Raw genomic sequence first — 19519 nt, 5'->3', positions numbered from 1 at the left:
GGTGATAAGAGCAGGGGTGCCTTGTTCATGATGAAATGTTTAGCGACTTGCTGTGCACACTAATGCCTCGTTCATATTACACAACTTTCACCCTTAACAGTTTTTGGAGCTCCTGGACAAAAGCCCCAGATCAGAGGCAAATCTGCGTTCAAAGACGCGAGCCGAGATACTCCCCCGTGCATCACAGATGCATTCCAGATATCTAGTATGCTAGGGAGTAGAAATGTGAAGTAAAAAACCCGCAATTGTACATGACATGCTTTGGTGTCATCAAGTCTACGTGATAAGTCGCCGCAAAGTGCTGTCCCATTTTGATTTATACCATTTCAAGCCCTTGCAGCCTCTCACACTCACCATTTTACAGCTGATGTCAGATAAGTCCCTGAGGGTTCAGGGTTTAAGACTTTAGGGTGGGGGGGGGACATTTGGGATTGGGCTCAAAACTTCTGATTGCAAGACAGCAAGTCTGAACATTTTGAAAGTCATGTAGTGTGAACCTGACACAAGAATGGTGCACAGCAAGACTTCAGGTCAACTATATTTTAACTAAGCAACTAAGCAGTCTTGTAGTACAAATTCTTTGAAAGAAGAAGAAATGAATGGATACATTAACCTTAATGAAAATGATCTCCAACACACACACTTTGAGTCACAATAATGCTCACCTGGAGCCGAACACTCCGCTGAGCTCATCCAGCACTGTGTTGAGTTTATTCTGCAGCTCCTTAAGTAGATCACTGGCCTCTGCATCCAGCTGTCAGTGGAAAATAAGCAGTTACTACATCATTACACTGCATACATTAGCCCACACTGACTAGATCGCTGCATCTCTGCCTCAACTGGGGTGGGGGTGTTAGATGGCGAGACAACAGGTACAGAGGAGAGGTAACCTGCCTCGCTGGTGGCCTCCCACTCATTTTGCCTGCCATCTGTGCCGAGCAACGTTCTGAATACAAATGGACGGCTCACCTCCGAGCGCTGCAATGATGACTGCTTGCCCGAGTCAAGAGACAAGGCAAAGAAGCAGCCAGCTAGTAGCCTCTCAAAAGGAAATGTTTTTGTGCACTACTACACAAGTTACAGTAGAGAAAGTCTGCTGTCAGGTAGCCCTGACATTGTAACATATTAGGGGAAACAGCTTACTGTCATATATACATAAATCCTGTTTATCTGTTTATCTACAGATGTTCTGAGACTGAGATCCTCTTCGTGACTTTTTATGTTCAGGAAGAAATTGTTGCTGCATGTGTTTGTTTGACTTAATTCATTTGAGTGTGCAACTTTCCAAAATTTTGTTCATTATTCAGGAGATGTTGTTTTCACTAAATAGCTATAATTAGCCGTCTAAAACATGTACTATGTTCCTAAATATCTGGTATGATATTCTGAAAAATCCAACATGACCTTGCAATGAAGAATTTTCCATATACCAGCTCACACAAACACATTTGCATAATTGATTTACAGCGTGTATATGCCCATGCATGGCATGTATTGGGTTTCTGCAGCACCATTTGTATGCATGTGCATGTGATGGATGTGCAGATGTTTGTGTTCTCTGTGGTTTTGGGCCTATTATAAGCAAATGCATGGGTGGATATCGGAAACATGTGCTGTGCTTTGTGTGAGTGTATTTGTGCGTCGGTAAGCAACTGCATGTATGAGTGCATCTGCATCACGGTTGATCTCAGTGTTTATGAATTACGGTTGCCATGTACAAATGTCTAAACATTGATGTTTTGGATGGGGGTGGAGAACACACGTCGCAGAGGCTCAGTGCCTGAGATGGATGTGTCAGGACAGGCACCGCACCACATGCATGACAGATCGTCATATTAGAACCGGTAAGCTTAGCCATGAAGCCGCTCATCTCGCACATTATTATGGCGGATGGCTCAGCTGGGAAGCAGATATGTAAACTAAACCTTTTATAGATATTGTTAGTTTGCAGACATGCCTCTTATCTGCAGCGCACAGGGGATTGATTAATGTGCGTGCGTGTGTTCAAGTGTGCACACATTCGTACTGCTGTTACCTCAATGGAAATGATCACAGCATTCAAGATTTTCCTGTCACAGAGGAAATTGACCATAGAGGTTCGAGTTATTTTAGTCTTTGAGTAACAGATAACATCTCTTCAAGTGATAGCAGAAAAATACTGGAGGCCTTGGTCTATTATCAGTTCCTCTTGGCCTGGGGAAAGTTTGTGACTGGGCTCTAATCTGCAGCTTGGCAGTCTCTGAAATTGAGATTCTCCATTTCATTTCCAGGAACACTGTGTCTTAATGTGAATGCTGCTAAAGGACATTCACCCGCTATATAAACCAAGGCACCTGTCATCTCCTGAGAGAAAATATTCCATTCTGAGTCTGTGTGTGGTTCCTGTTGCTCAAGTCAAATGTCTACCAGGCCTCCATTCAAAGCTACTTTGACTTGCCAAGTGAGGCAGTTGTTTAGTTGCAAAATATCTAAGGTTCATCCTCTAAAATGTCAGGTTAATGAAGGTCTTGGAGTGTCTTAAATTGGGATACAATGTCGAGAAATAAAACGATGAATGCTATTTATATTAATGTATATTGGCTATACCAGAATAGATCCGATCTAATGTCTTTCACGCACCATTCAATAGGGATTACCTATATTTTTCATCATGGTGATATAACGTTATGCAAAGGAAACATCACTTGTAGAATGTGTAGAACACCTGGCTCCTCCACGGTAGCTAGTTTCATTGGAAGCTGACTGATATCCAGAGTCCCCCAGAGTGCACAAACTCTATCCTGGCTGTCAGCCTATCAACAGCAGCCCAGCTTTGCTTCCCTTTTGCCTGTTTCAACAATACAATATCTACTCTCTGGCAGGGTGACTATTGCGAAATACAGTTTGTCCTGAACAGTGCCAAGTAAATAAAGGTTTAATAACTACCATCTCTAAAGTGAGAAAAACATATTAGCAAACAGGCCGGCATCCAAAATATAGCCTGATATCAATCTAGAGAAATCAGTCCATGAATGTGGGCACTGTAAGAGATGATTGCTAATCTCTGTTATTGGTAATGCTATAATAACAGCTCTTGGTAATTACATTTGCTCTCTGGGAGTTAATTGATAGGAAACTATTCTGTAATGAATAGGCTACTATGAAGAGAGGAAACTAAGGGAAAACTTTAAACTGAAATACACCTCAGCTGCATAATTAGTATTCAAGATAAATTACTTAAAATGAACATCTAAAGATATACCGGATTGTCCATTGACAATGAATATCCATGATTTTCGAAGGGAGTTCAGGACTTCTGGTGTCATTATTCTTCAGACAATAATGGTCTGGGAGTGATCCAGGACAGGTCTAGAACTGCTAACTGTGGGGAGGTAGCAGCACATCAGCTGAGGACACAGCTGGAGAGATTTGTAAGTGTTTGAGAAGCTCATTAAACACGGTCTGAAAAATCCTGTCAGAAGCATTTTGTGGCTGCAGTCTGGGGAATGGATAGAGATGATCAAAACCACAGCCAGCAACTGGGCGAGCCTCTGACTCCACTTTTTGCGCTAGAAAAAAATACGAGGAACAACAGACTAAAATAAATATGGCAATTCTAAATTAGCCATGGATAAAGAAGTGTCAGAAGGGGAAAAAAAGCAAGCTAAAAATAAAGATGGGATCGGGTAGGTTGAGCCACTATCCCCGGAGCGCTCGGGATGGTGAGCTTGGGCTACCTTTCCAGAGGACTGATGGGTAATTCAGATTCCATATGCTCTGTGGCACATGTTGCTGGAGGGGTTTGGGGAGTGGGGTGAGAAGCGTGTGAGGGGTGGCGGGGAGGAACAGGGGGGAGGGGGCGTGCTTTTTGGTATCATTTGGTAAATGGTGGGAAGGGGTGTTGACGGGGTCCTATTACACACACCTTACAGAAGGACACAACCCCCTCCTCCTGGAGACAGAGAGAGAGAGCACAGAAAGGAAATGGGGGGGAAACAGAAGACACAACGACGGGAGACAAAACGCAAGGCAAGACAGGCGTTAGATACTGGAGAAGAGAAACATGCGTGTAAGTCATAAGAAGCCGAGGCTGCTGCTTCTCGGGATAGACTGACAGGGAAAATACTCAACGTTGTTTCAAACCCAATACATAGATTTATAGGGTTTTAATTCAATGTTTACAAAAAGGAAACACATTATACACAAGGGGGGTTAGTGGAAGGGGAGTAGTGACTGGGTACAAAGGAAGTTATTGAGAAACTTTAGTTGAGGTAGAAGTCAAAAAGGTGACTTTAGCAAACTGAACTACATGTCTGGTTAGTTCACTTTCACTTCATATAAATGTCTTTTACATTTACATGATCATGACACAGCATTTATTTCACGGCAAAGAGGTGATCTGAGGATGGAGGTTTAAGCCTGGCATCAACCTTGCTGAAGTGTCCTATTGAAAGACACTGAATCCTTTGAAGCCTTGGGAACACTGTTCTTTAGCTAACCCTGTGGTTTCACCTTCCAGTGGAGGTGAACTACATTGTAATAATTTATACTTAAAAAAAAAAAAATAAGTTTAAGTCCTGATGGAAAATCTCATTTAATTAAAAGTGAATTGCCTCAAAAGGTGACATAGACACAGCTGACGGATACACTTAAGTAGGCACAGACCTGTTTGCCACCCATGGACTCAAACATCTTCTCCAGTTGGACGCGGAGCTGCTGAATGTTGTTGAGGATGATGCAGGGCTGTAAAAGTACAAGTATATTAATGATAAAACTAGATTGTTTGTATAGTACAACCAACTATACTGCACATTGATACTATTTAACAGTGTTGACATCCAACAAAAACCTAGAACATGATTTTCCTTGTTTTTTTTTTACAGCTATTGACATCGTACACTTGAGACTAGCCCATATAATTGCAACACATTGTCAGAAGGGTAGAACGAGTAAACTGATTTTGATTTTCTGACACTTTCAGCATGACATCGACAGTCAGCAGGGAAACGCAATACATAATAAAACAGGGAGAGGAATGTCTGCAGTGAGTATGTCTAGCATTATCGATTCTCAGCCGCACAACAAGTTTAACAGATGACAGACATCAATCACGCTGCTTTTTATGGAGACTGTGAGCAATTCTTCAGAGCTTTCAGTCAGTACATTATCTGCCCAAAAAACAACTGACAAAAATACAACACCCCATAATTATGATAGTGGTAATGGATGGTAGTAAAATGATTAGTCTGTGCCCCACAGGACAGGATTGGTGTCTTTCAATCCACAAAGCAGCCAATAGTGTCCCTGCGACAGCACATAATGGCTTGTTCTCCAATAGATCTGTGAACATATTTGTAAGGGAGTGATGAGATATTCTCAATCTAAATAAAAGCAATGGAGATTTCACTCAGCTACATGTTTGTGATTTGACAGAGGGTGAAAGTTGTAGATTTGAGCTAGCTGGCAAGCTGGGGCATTTCTGTGTGGAGTTTGCATGTTCTCCCTGTGCCTGTTTGGGTTTTCGCAGGGTGCTCAGACTTCCTCCCACAGTCCAAAAACATGAAGGTTAGGTTAACTGGAAACTCAAAACTTCTGGTAGGTGTGAATTTGAGTGTGAAACTTTGTTTGGCTTTATGTGTCAGTCTCGTGATTTACTGGCAAACTCCTGCCCAGGGTGCATCTCTCCACCAATGTCAAATGTATGCTTTTTTATGTAAAATATTGTTTGTTGAGGATTTTGAAAATAGTTAAGGCAAACTGAAGCAAGAACAAACCTTTAAAAACTGATGTCCACACTATGGCCTTTGTTGCAGCGGTCGCAATAATAAAGGAAAGTTGGAAAGCACTGCTCTAAATCCTCATCTTAACTAATGCAATAACTGCACTGCTATAATGTATGTGTCTGTTTGTTGGTGGGAAAGACAGACACACAGTACGTTCTTGGTAAAAAATGGCTAAGATGTGGGTCATGCACTATATACGTGACAGTCTAACAAATTAGAGCTTAGATTTAATTTGATGTAATCCTGCCACTGTACAACTCCATCTGCCTCTTATTTCCTTCTTTCCATCATCTGTCTGTTCAGCCCTGTCTCTGGGAGGGAGATTTTAATGCTTTCTCTGGAACAATAGTAATGAGCCTGTCAACACTGTAAAGAAGCATCTGCCTCCTCCTCTAGCATCCTGTGTGTTATCTCTCACTTCAACCTCAAAGACCAGCAAGGATAATGAGGCCACTCAGAAGGCTCTGCATTTAGTCATCCATCACATTAAATAATGGACAAAAAGCCCAGAAAATACCAGTGACTTTTGCCAGCTATGGATTGTGAGATGAATAATTGCATCCCGGTTAATAAAGACGCTTTTTGTTTTTCTGTTTACATTTTTTCAGATATTTGCCTTCATTTGAAAGGACAGATTGAGAGTTGGAACAGGGAGAGAGAGGGGACCTAGAGACAATTCATGAAGTGCATTACAGAAGGCAGAGCAGGGTTCAGTGTAAACCGACTGGGCTGCGAACTGAAATTCTTCCCATACACACTGCTGTTAGAGACCGTCATCACGGAGACACCATCATCTGACAAACCATATTTGCATTTCAAACCAACACAATCGATGTAAACTTTGCTATTAACACTAGCAGGCTTTGACTGGGTACTTACCACGTTCTCCTTACTCAAATACAAAGGAAAGTCCTTGGATATGATTACAGCATACTGCAGAAGAACTTTGTTGATAGTCTGTAGGGAAAGAGACAATGTCATAATTACAGTTTGTTGGCTGTTCTATTATTCAATTTCTGGAACTCACTGAAAAAATGTAAGCAGTCACAACCTAATAACAAGATAATATCAAACTGAATAAATATACCACAGTCTCTCCTCAACTCAATGGCAAACTCTTTAACTATGAGTTTATACTCTCCACAGGAGGGGGGTTCCAAAGAACCTGACCTTCGCGAATCGGCACATGAAATGAGCCAGAGCCTGTGGGTTTGGACACTCCAGCTTCTTGATAATCTCAAAACTCTGGTTTAGTTGAGTGAACACATCAACCACCGAACATGAAAAGAGGGCGTGCTCCGAGGTTTGCTGGAACTGTTGCAGGATAGAGAGGGGGAGAGAGACCGACATGAGGGTAGAGAGAGTGATGGGGATGTTGGAAGAAGGAAACGAGAGAAAGATACAGATGTAGACTTAAGACCTTTAAGCACCTTGTGAGACATTATTAAGGCACGGTAAAGAGAACATAGACTAACGTACCAATTACTTAATAATTACATCACTCACAGAGCAATCTAGACCACTTACTGGAAATTACTAACTAGAAGGTGTACTGTTAACCCTTTACACATGAATACTCAGTAACATCTGAGGTGCACTATAAACATTTAACACTTAAACTCTACAGAGTTATATCTTTGACACGTATGAATTCCTGCGTTAATTCATGATTGAGATAAAAGTCTCGTTCAATTCCATGTTTCGTGTGTTACAGTAAAGATGAATCATGGTTTTAACTACAAACATTATTTAGTGGACATTCTGGGTTACACAAATCAAGCGCGTAAATCAGAAATATATAGTGCTGTGCAATGCTTTTATATGTTAAGCTAGAAGATGCATTAATATATTACAATCATTTATGTGTCCAACTTGTTTTTTGAAGCTTGGGGACATTTTCTCTCATCATACGCCTTTTACTGCCCTGAAAATCATGTTTTGCTTCCTGTTTTTATCAGGAATGATGCCTCCGGGCGAGGATTGTTTTTTTACAGCAAAATGTCTTTTATCCCCCACACACTCTTCAGTAAATTCAGTCTAAGCAGACTGTCCTTCTGAATAAGTAACAGTCTTAAGTGGCTTGGTTGGTTAAATATAAAGTTATACATTGAGAAATAATTCAATGTTATACTCACTCCATCTTTCTTGTCCCTTTCCAGTGCTCCATTGAGGAAATCCATGGCAACGTCCTCGTTCTCAGCAAGCCACTGAATTACAAATGGCTCGAACCACCTAAAAAAGAAACACTTTCCTTAATTGAATGGTAAAACCATAGTGGGAAGTTGTTTTGTTAGCATTTGCCTAAGACCTAGCAGATTTCAGTGTGGTTTTGGCCAAGGCTGAAATCCATGCAGGCATGGATATCAGGTTTCCGTTAGTCGACAGATTAGACTGCGAGGCTCAGACAGAGGACAGCAGAGGACAGGCCGGGGTGGATGAGGAAGTACATTTGTAAGTGGAATAATAATGCTGTTCTGTTTGTTTCACTTTGCCATTTCCTTGTGTAATATGGTGCCTGAGCTTGTCCTCAGAGCAACAGATGTCCCCCCCAAAACTACTTTGAACTCTGGCTAAGGGCATCTGCTACAGGAGGGACAGCCAATAAATAAGGTTTGTGTGGTGACAGAGAAAGACAAGAGAGACAGACACACGAAAGAGAAAGACTGTGTGTGTTTGAGTGACTCGAGAGGGGGAGGGGGAGTCATTACTCTGACAAACTGGCAAGACGGGAGAGGTCATTGCGTTCCCTGCTTGCATTACACGTGTTTAAATTGCAGCTATCCCTGCTTCATGCATGCACAATGGAAAACAGAGTTATGGGTAAAGAATAACGTGCTTTTAGGTTATACATTTTTTCTCCTCATCCAAAATAGTTCATGATCAGCTTGTTTGGAAAACGTCTTGCTGGAAAAAAAAGAACTGCCAGCACAGATTACATGAACATGACAGTTTTACAGATTTAGTCTTGATCTGAACTACTATGATTGATAGTCTTACTGTTGACCATTACATAATCTTTCTCCTTGTGGTTTTCTGTAGTACTGGAATATGATTAAAATATATTAATTAAATTATTGAGTACTTGAAAACAGTTTTGGTCAAGAGAAATGTTTTTTTAGGCTGCAAAATAGTTTCCTGTGGGGTTCCACAGAGATTAATCTACATATGTACATATATTCACTGCTCCTTTCAGTCTCTACTGCAAAACCTCACCTCACTAAGTCTGTGACACGTGTGCCGTAAATCGGTTCAGTTTATAGGTAAGTTAGTCCGCTATGTGTAGGTGAAAAAAGAGGATACTTACAGAGAATACTCAGGCGGGACATTCTTGAAGGCTGGCAGGTCACGAACATACTCATTATGGAACCATTTGACTTTGAAGTGAAGATTCATGTATTCAGTACTTTTGCATAGGCGGTGCTTGTCATGCTCTGTAATGTTGATTAAAACATGAGAAGCACACGTTAGTATATAGAGTATATCCACTGAAGTCTTGATTCTCAGACTCTGAATTAACCATAGAGCATGTTAAATTGTCAGTATACAATATAGTCAATGAGTTTCATGTGATTTGGACAGAAAGCAGCACCTCAGTTCCTGCTTCTTTCTTCACAAAAACTCAAGTATAGACACACACTCACACACTAATAGAAGTGTGCAAATATCTTAATAAGCATAAAACAGATCTGACCAGCAGTGTTTGATTTGCATCGGACACCTTAACCGTAATGATGTACAACCTTGAGCTATCAAAGAATAAGAAAATAACACCAAGCTAGCGACAGTATCCAGCTCCCTTCAAAGGAAAGAAAGCCTCTGAATGACTGCAAACAAACTGAAGCTAAAATGGATTTGACTTTCATTGCAGCAGACAACGCTGCTGAGTCATTTAGTTTAGCTCAATGTAGACATTTCAGAACAATTAAACATTTCCATGGGATCTCCTGGAGGAGGGATGGATGGTGATGGTCCAAGAGAGGAAACAAGAGATGTGGGAAAAGAAAGGAAACCTATGAAGTTGGATGAGACAAAAAAAAAAAACATGGGCGAAAAAGACAACGAGAGGGAAATCATTCTGCAACTGCAGTGGTGGGTAAACCAAATGTTCTTTGCTACACATTCCTACAGATGAGACAACAGCATTAAGAAGGATGAGAAGAAACAGAGGCGATAGGAAACATTGTGTAAGTATGCTAACATTTGCTGAATAGCACTCAACACAGAACTGAGAAAAAAACATCTTTCTTCCCAGTACAAAATTTCATGGCAATACACACAATAGTTGTTGAGATATTTCAGTCTGGATTGACCAACCACCATTGCTATTCATTGAGCTATGCCACTAGTATGGCCAAAAATGGCATGGGTGGTTTGTTCACATGCTTAGAATGGCCTCTCTTTCCTTCTTAACTGCTCTCTGTGACATAGCCATACGATCCCTTTCTCTATGGCACAGTGCAGGAGTCTATTTTTGGTTCAGCAGCTTTACAGATTTCCACCGCTGAAAATGTGGGGTTTGGTGAAGCTACATCTGATCATAAATGTGTATTTCAGACACATTTGAGACATATTGGATTTGCCAGGTGTGAACTCCAATCCATCTCAGCTGTACTGAGACACAATTTGGCTATACCTGGATACAAGTCCAGAGAAGTTGGGAGTTTAAAGGATTGTGATAGATTTCTTTTAAATTTCACAGCAGGTTATTCTACATGGTAAGGCAGAAATAAAGACACACATAGTCACACACTGTTTTGCATATACATGATTCATACATTCACACAACATCAAAGACGTGTTTAAATCCACGCATTGCACCCTGGCTGTCATGTCTTAAGCCTGAGAAGAACATTTGTGCTTACTCTGATGAATAGTGCAAAGCTTACCAGCCTACACTCTTCACTAAGCTTGGAGGAAAATATTTACGTGTAATTAACATATCTACCTGTGGATAATGTATTCAAATGCACAATGCAATATTTGACTCCTTGGAATGGATAAGATTCTGAATGCTACACTCAGGTCAGTCTGATATCAGTTACTTCTCATTTCATCACTACTTTTGCCACGAGGTAAGACCGCACTTTACAGAAAACATCATTAAAATAACAAGGGCAGGTTGTCATATACAGCATGTATGTGTGTGCACACACACATATGTGTGTTTTGGTGTAACTTTAGAATAAGGATCTTCTTCAAATTTGTAGAAGACAAATTTGTTGAAGACATTGTATAAGAAAAGGTGGATAGTTGCCTTAACACATAGGTACACATAGTGTCAGAAACAGAGCCTTGATTAGCTGAAAATCACAGTACGGGTATACGTAAGTGGTCTTAACGAAATGCGTCTATGAAACAGCACAGACTAACATCTTTAAATATCCCATGATATGAGAAGTGCCTTTGAGCAGCAAGCCTGTTTCAAGTCATTTGATCCACTTATACACTAAACGTCTGAGGTGTAGTTTGTTCAACTCGCACATATAGATTTGAACTTCTAATTATATTCTAACAAATCCAAGGAGTCACACTAGGGGACTGTTTAAAGTTTTGCAATGTCCTGCCGATGGCTGATATGAAAAGCCACAATGATACCAGCGCCTCAGGGTTAATTATTTTGGAAGGCAAACACTGATAAATAGCGAGGATCACTTCCTTCATCAAGACCTAACCTTCAAGAACAAAGTGGTTTTGATGGCTGAAATTGCCATGGGATTTAAGGTTTCACCTGGATTCACCTAGTCAGTCTGTGTCACTGAAGGAGCAGGTGGCTTAAACATTGTGAATATTTGAGTCGAGATTGTTTTACAACAGACGGCCTGCAGGTATTCTGCCGCAGAGGCTGTGTACTATCTGAGCTGTGGTATCCACTCTGGCTGTGCCACTTACTGAGTTGGCACTTCAAGGCAGCTTATACACATACAGGATGGACACACATGCACACACAATCACAGTTTGTCAACCTTTCTTTCCAAGCAGATGGAGGTCAGTTAGGAGACAGCACAGTTGAGGTCAGCAAGTGTTTTCTTTGGTGCTGCCAGACAGGTGCTGCTAGCTTGGTACAGTACACATACACATACTGCCCATAGTATAAACCTGTACATAATCAATACAGTAGGTTTCTACTGCCCCACATAATCTTTTGTTTCTGTTTCCAAAACAATACAGTACTGCTTGACTGGAAGTTTTCAATGCATCAGAGTTAAGGCAAGAGTTAGCATTATCTACAGATATTGTACTAGACATAAAATCTATGAAGGGAGATTAATTTACTGTAACAAAAGTACAAACAGCATGAAATGAGTTGGATCAGTCTTGAGTTTTCTGCTTGTGTATGTTACAGTTACATTTATCATTCATCTGAATTTCATTTCCATGACAGGAATTACATTGAAAAGCTGAGGTGTCAGATTTTTTTCAAATGGGCAATTATTCCTTTTCAAAGGCAATTTAATTAATTTGTATTTATGCTGTTTATGCAAATCCAGTCTCCTCATGGTGTCAACATGGATTGACACGTTAAAAATAAAAAAATATTTCACATACTGTTTACGTGCAGGCATGTTTGATTGTGAGCTTTCCTTGTATCACAAAGACTATAGCAAGCAGCGCTACAATGTGTTTTTTTATTGACCTTGACATGTGCTTTATCCATTCGTAAGGCGCTGTGCCCTTCACACTGTGAATTATGCAAAGGGTTGAGAATAAACGCCCGAGTACCAGCTCTATATTTACCGCAATTTTAAATTCTTCGCCTACAGTTGACATATTTTGATAAACAAAAAGGAAAGTATAATGTAATTATAGCAGGAATGCTGGTGAGTCTTTAATGAGCTAAATATTTCCATGAAAAATCCCTCTTCTTGCTACATCACTTAAACCCTCACCACTCTTATCCTCTCTCTATATTTTCATCCACAAATATCAGCTTACCGGCTGCAACAGCTGCGTGCCTCATCGCCATCTTTCCAACAGGTTTGATTGTTGAATTGTCAGCTTAATTATGTGATACAGCAGAATTATGACTGTAATTGCAGAATGTAAACTGCCTTATAATGGTTGATTTTCTGTTCATGCTTGTGGCGCCATACATTCGCACCATACCACTCTCCACAATAGTATGCATCTTTTTCATTTAGTGTGACATTTGCATTATGGACCATTGTGATCGGTACAGCTGTTTAATAGATAATGTGACTGGCTGGGAAGATAATGATTCATCTCAAGTCCCATCCTATTTATTTTCAATTTCACCTGCACTTTTGCGAATATGTATTAACAAATATAAACAAAAGTGCCAAGTGTGCCTAAATGCGCTCCCATTGTCTTTATGCATACATCATATAGCATTGCAATCAGGCAAGTTAAAATAGCGCCATCATATCTGTGTGTGCATGTCTGTGCGTGTTAGATTATGCATGTATGCGCATCTGTGCACGCATACACAGTAGTATGTGTGTGTGTGCCTTTGTGCACTGCTGGTGATAAACAGTGTGGGTGGTCCTGAGGGAGGAGTAGGCTCAAGGTCCCTGGTGAGGATGTCATCCTGTCTGACTCAGCCCACAGGGACGGACAAACCAGCGTGGCAGCTGAGGCCGGTATGGTTCTCCCCTGTGACATAATTCCTTCATCTTGGCTTCCGACCCAGTTCTGTCAATGGACCCCCTAAGATGTATCACAGGGGCCGACTGACACAGCTCTGCTATAACACCAGAGCCCACAGAGACTCCTGTTGATGTGACTCAATCATATAATGCATTAGGACACAGGCAAACCTATGACTTAATAATGTAAGAGTCCCCTCTACTTCAGTCTGATGAATCACCACTGCGGTGTGATGTTTTAATACAAAAGTCTACTGCAAAATATAACATTTGGGAAATCTCAAAACACATCAAAATAAAAAGCAATTCGCTGTTAGCTGAGGCACAGAAAGATCAGAATAGAATGTGCAGCGTTATGCAATGCTGAAAACTACAAAGAGGCATTAGAAACTGTTTGAGAACACAATAACTCCGTAAACAATGTCTTTCTGTCGGAGCAAAACTACTCATGCAGAGGCAATTCAATTAAAATATTCTATTGAGTAAAGCTGTTCCAACAGGCTGAAGATGAGTAAATGGGCTGCTGGAGCATTGGATCCTTAATGACTTGCTCCAGGGACCGCAGCCATTAAACAACTATACAGTGGATGTACAGCATGTACTGTAGAACTTCATCACAGAGGTCTAGAGGTAGCACTACTTGTTCTTCATTATATTAAGTATAACTGTGACTCCACACAAGTACAATCTCATTATGTAGGAATCACTATCTCCAATGCATGATCTTTTAGGTATCATTTTGGCCAACATTTCTGAGCAAAAAAATATATATATTCCCCTTGCCTCTTAGGGCTTCCGTAGCGTACCCTTTTCATTGTTTCTCATGTAGGTAGAAAATAATAGAATGACTGATTGATTTCGGCTGCAGCCCTATTCATTCACCCTCTCACATCCTCCTCCTTTTCATGGTTTCTTATTTTATCCTCTATTTCTTTGTCTTTCCTCCTACCTCTCGCGGTTGCTCTCCTTCTCTCTCCCTCTCTCACATTCAGAGATTCACACAGAGATGCTAAAATTAGCAGTATCCACTTCTGCACCAGCTCTGGCACCAAAGGCCTCCGAGCAGGAAGCAGAGGATGCATCAGAGACTTCATTAAGTAATGCACATGCACGCGTGCGTGAACACACACACACACACACACACACGTACAAATACAGACTCTTCTTTTATTCTCATTCATTCTTTCTTACTTACGTGCCCAACTGAACACTTGCACAGCCACACAGACACACAGTGGAGAAACACGCACCAACAAAGCAGGACATTCTGGCCCGCCTCCTTTAGGGTGTCTCTGTAAGCTGCCTTACCAGTTACTTATATGTGCTTTCTTATGTAAGCAGGTCACTCTCAGTTACTTCTATATGTCTGCATGAGAACAGCTCGGTATACCTACTCCTACCACCTCATTATTACCATTCATTGCACAGACAGTACATGCATGAATAAAGGAGTATGTGCAGAATGCATATGCATATGTGAGCTTGCATACATATACAGTTTAACTGTTTAAAAACAAAGACACTGAGAGTGATTGATTAAATGTCATACCAGGAATTAAAAAAAAACTTCCTGGGCACTGTATTTACATAACAGATACATAACAATGAATCGAAGATGACCTAAGAAATCAATGATTTCTTACAGTATAACCAATCATGTTCTTTTCTATAACCACATCTTTTGTGAGACTTCATTTGGGTAACATATAAATACACTGCTTGTATTACTCTGCGTGTCAATGTTATCAATTCCTGATACAGAATTCATTAACTGCACTTCTATCTCCCTGTGAGCAAAGAGACTGTTGCCACCCAGTGCAGCAGCATGGGTCAATTTGAAAGTTGTTGAGGCCTAATGTGTTACCGATTTACAGTAAAAACACAACAACAACAAAAACATGTCATACATTCCTTTTTCTACTATAAGCAGAAGAAAATGTTAGGAGGAGCATCTATGGATGAGGTGCATGTTCAACAGTAAAACGTTTTTGACAATACATAATACGACACATGAACACCACTCATACTTCCATTTGTAAAACTGATGTGTAGCCTGTACTCGTTAGTGGACAGGATAGTGAGGTATTGATGTCAATGTATCATATATTTATATGATCATATTCTGCAACAAAAACTGTACCTCACATACCTATGGCATGAAGTACACAGAATCAGCAATTAAAAGTGGGCTCTGCTTTTAAAGTTGCAACATCTGTTTTTTGTGTGGTTTTACAATCTATACAGTAAAACACTCTACATCGTTATGCGGTTTATGAGCTGTCAAGCTCTCCATTTAACCATTAACCTGTCTCCACTGAACCAAACCTAGAACTCTGTCAGCCAGTAGGACCAACAAGAAATTAGCAATAATTCATACAAAGTGGTGAGGAACATGACGGTCATGTCCTCCTGGCATGTGTCGCTGTGGGCAGGCAGTGATGTGCTGACAAGATGATGCAAGAGGAGGCACAGCAAGGGAAGAGGGTTCAGGCTCAAGGAGCGAGAAAGAGGGTATATGTGACTGAGTGCATCCATGATTCTTGTCTCCTTTTGTAACACGGACACCCTCAGGAAAATCAGACACACACACACACACACACACATACAAACACACACGAACACACCCTACCGAAACCTGCTGTGGTAGCAGTCATTAACACCCTAGGTGGTCACATGTCCAGCTGCCCTGACTCAGATATGCAGACATACAATCCGAATTATAATATTCTTTAACGTTAAAATATATTTAATACAAGCTAATCTCCTGTATGCATTGCGGAACTCAGAGCACATCTATTGCCACCAAACAGCTCTCAACATGGAGACGGCTGAACCACAAACAAACAAAGGCAAAAGGGCTGACAGGGCTTTCGGTGTTTAGGGTGGAACCATAGAGTGGGCGATACACTTGCACAATGACCACGTTGATCTGGATATTGTTATAAGAGCTAACCACTGTATGAGTGCAGTGCAGAGCGGCAGCCATTAGCTAGCCACTGGGGAGTCAGACTCAAATTCACTAATATGCATGCATGGCCATGGCTATGTAAACAACGCACAGGAATAACACATGTGCCAACTCTGGATTTGTTTGTAACAACAGCTTAGGAACCACAAATGTATTAATTATACAATTTAAAACAACATTTTACAGAATGTCAGTGGGATTGGATTTTGTGCAAAATCTGCTAGTTTGTGTTATAACACAAAGCATACAGTGGTCACTATCCTTCCAGTGCGGAGACACAGTTTCAGCTTATTGCATTGCCTGATGATGAAACAAGGTTGATGGATAATTCATATTCACAATGCCTTTTTTTTCTCTTCAGGCAAAGGGAAGAGATGAGGTAACAAGTAACTACATCTATGACAAAAGACAACGGAAGTCTGAGTAACTTCGACATTACCACTAATATAAGATAGAGGCTACTGGTAGTCTTGATGGCTGACTCCTGTGTTTTCAGTAAAAAATACACCAACGTATTAAAGTACACTTTACAAGGATATAGTGAATGTTAAAATGACACATGTGGAAGTGTAGAAAGGGTCAGGATTAGTGATTTTATGTAAATCTACCACAGAGACACATTATCCATATGTGCCACACACCAATGACGCTCTGTGTCTCTTTAAAATAACACATACACATTCTGGTTCTAAAAAGCAGATCATATTTAAAACCACCTCATATTTAACATCATATTGCATTGGGCAGAATCTATATGTGTCCTTCGTGTGGGTACATCGAGGCTCTGCAGATTGCAGTTTCACCTGGTTACCATAGTGACCCAAGATGGCTTAGCACTTAGAAAGGCGGCAGGTACGTGCCGTGTAGATGAGGATAAATCACCAACAAGCTATTTTGGTGCATCTCTGCCTTCCTCTTACACACAATCTGAAGAGCATTTTCAATCCTTGACCTCAATCGGATCCAATGCTTCTCTTACCGCTTCTTCTCTGCCCCCTCTGTCATCATTAAAGTTGCAAATACCACGGCCTCTGCGATTTCTAGTTCAACATCGAGGTGGTTCACAGGTTCAACTCGGATCCCAGCAAAATATGTATTAAAAAAACACCTGCATCAACATATATGTCAAAGTGGGGCCGAAGCTGCACATTTGTACTGAGTCAAATATAAAACTACACACTTTGGATTGATACAAAAGTGAGAGGACTTTGGAAAACATGAGCATGGTGTGTGCTGCACATGTCATATTGCAGGATTTCTGGGTAATAAAGCCTAAGCTGAGTTTGAGATAGAGCAGGTGGGGATTGAAGTCAAAGCCCCCGTTAAAATCAGACAAATCTATCTTCTTACCAGCAGAGCAGATCTTAGATGTATTGCTTGATCCCTGTGAGTCTCTGCTGGCTTTGGAAAAAAAATTGACTTGTGTTGACAAAATACTAAATTACTGAAGATGACAAGAATCCTAAATGTGAAATACATTTTGTAGCACATTTACTGTTGAACTGTGGAACTGTAGGACTGCTATGGAATGACGGATTTACACTCTTGAGTAATTAGCGATAGTGGAAGAAATTGATTGATTATTTTGGCTCATGTTAGATTACAGATCACTCGTTTCATATGGTGTAAAATTCCCTTTTTATGCCTTTATCCTCAAAACTATAGGCAGTTCTTCATATATACTAATGGTCCAGTTACAATATAATAAGTTCAATACTTGTGTTTGTAATGGCTGCTGTGTATCCATAATTATGTTCAATTTTGTCGATATGATTTCAAACTGTTTGATTTACAGCTACTACCTACCTACGACTGAAGAGATACACATGCACAATACCGGAATGAAAATCACCCTAACATGTTCCATAAATAACAATAAAAAAAACTCTATACTTTACTCATGTCTCTTGTATATTGCTTGTGAGGATAATTGGACCACATAGTTACCAAAGTACAAGAACACACACCTACACACACACACACACAAACACACAGTAGCACACCAACACACTAACCCGAGCATCTCTTCTGGTTTCGATTATACCATAAATCAATTGTTTATCTTGATTATAAGGAGTTCCAGTTCCTCTATAATGATCAATAGAGTGAAATCAGAGGAGTGTAATCTAGATAGGCAGCAGAGCTGACCACAGCCAGACACAGCCGATAAACAACACTGTGACACCAGCCAATAAACAGCACTCAGATTCAAAGAGGTACAGCACAGTAACACTTAACAGTTCTTCCTGAGTAGGTATTCAGGAAGTAGAAGGGACAAATTAGAATAAACTGCTAATTAGTAAATAGCTAACACGTAGCTATTCATTCAGTAGTGACTACTCTGGATGTTGTGCACATTGTTACACAATCAAGTGTAACGTGTTATTCTTAACCAACACTCAATCCATTTACACCATTTATTTTCAGATCTCATTCACTCCCTTACACATACAAGCATGCCTTCAAGCAAGAGATAATTTGTCTGATCAGCAGCATTACTCACCTTCCATTGCATACTTCATGTCCAGGGCAAAGAGGCTCCACATGATCTCAGCGCTGATCTTGCCCGCATTCAGCTCCTGTGGAAACCTGATGGAATTGAAACGGATTCCAATCACACTCATTTCCGTACAATGACACGCTTGACCGGGTGGCCTGATGGCTTGGCCCAGCCTGAATCTCTAACAAACCTAACAGATGTGCAAGGAGACATGGTTAGTGAATCTCTTAAACTAATAATCCAGGGTCATCTCCAAACCTGGTTGAATTGGGGCGGAATGGTGTCGCATGCACGGGGCATTGAGATGAGAAAAGGTGCAAGAGGAAAGGACACAACAAAGAAAAAAGAACGAGAGAGAGACAGAGAGAGAGGGTGGCAACCTATTTGGAGAGTAATCTGCTATTTTGAATGCCTATAGATTTTCAGTCAAAGCTTGAATGCGAGGTGTCAATGGTTTAATCACCCGCATCTTCAGACAGTTATAGGAGGACATTTATAGATGACGGGGCCTTGCCCTGAGAAAGGTCAATTTAGTTGGAAATGTTTTACTTAAGCTGGACAACAAAACACATTTGGCTGACGATCTCCATTGAAACAGAAATCATCTGCTCAGGCAGGACATTGGCAACAAATCAAGTACACACACACACACACACACACACACACACACACACACACACACACA

The 19519-nt window shown here is 40.6% G+C and overlaps 1 protein-coding gene across 5 annotated transcripts in view; it reads right to left on the bottom strand.

Annotated features, from left to right (window-relative positions):
- The window catches only part of unc13c (unc-13 homolog C (C. elegans)), a 92161-nt gene that overhangs the window by 16512 nt on the left and 56130 nt on the right, over positions 1-19519 (bottom strand). For 3 of the 5 annotated variants that reach the window (XM_031848691.1, XM_031848692.1, XM_031848695.1), the window contains 8 exons: positions 18838-18923; positions 9067-9193; positions 7898-7994; positions 6933-7076; positions 6642-6719; positions 4645-4722; positions 3905-3931; positions 666-754 (listed from right to left, as the gene is read on the bottom strand). In XM_031848691.1, the coding sequence (XP_031704551.1) occupies positions 666-754; positions 3905-3931; positions 4645-4722; positions 6642-6719; positions 6933-7076; positions 7898-7994; positions 9067-9193; positions 18838-18923 (726 nt within the window). The remainder of the gene's footprint in view (positions 1-665; positions 755-3904; positions 3932-4644; positions 4723-6641; positions 6720-6932; positions 7077-7897; positions 7995-9066; positions 9194-18837; positions 18924-19519) is intronic. The other 2 variants (XM_031848693.1, XM_031848694.1) reach the window with 1 other exon arrangement.

This window comes from Anarrhichthys ocellatus, unplaced genomic scaffold, assembly GCF_004355925.1.
Source record: "Anarrhichthys ocellatus isolate YVR2014 unplaced genomic scaffold, GSC_Weel_1.0 scaffold8, whole genome shotgun sequence".
Taxonomy (NCBI): domain Eukaryota; kingdom Metazoa; phylum Chordata; class Actinopteri; order Perciformes; family Anarhichadidae; genus Anarrhichthys; species Anarrhichthys ocellatus.
This window is presented reverse-complemented; position numbering and strand designations above follow the sequence as displayed.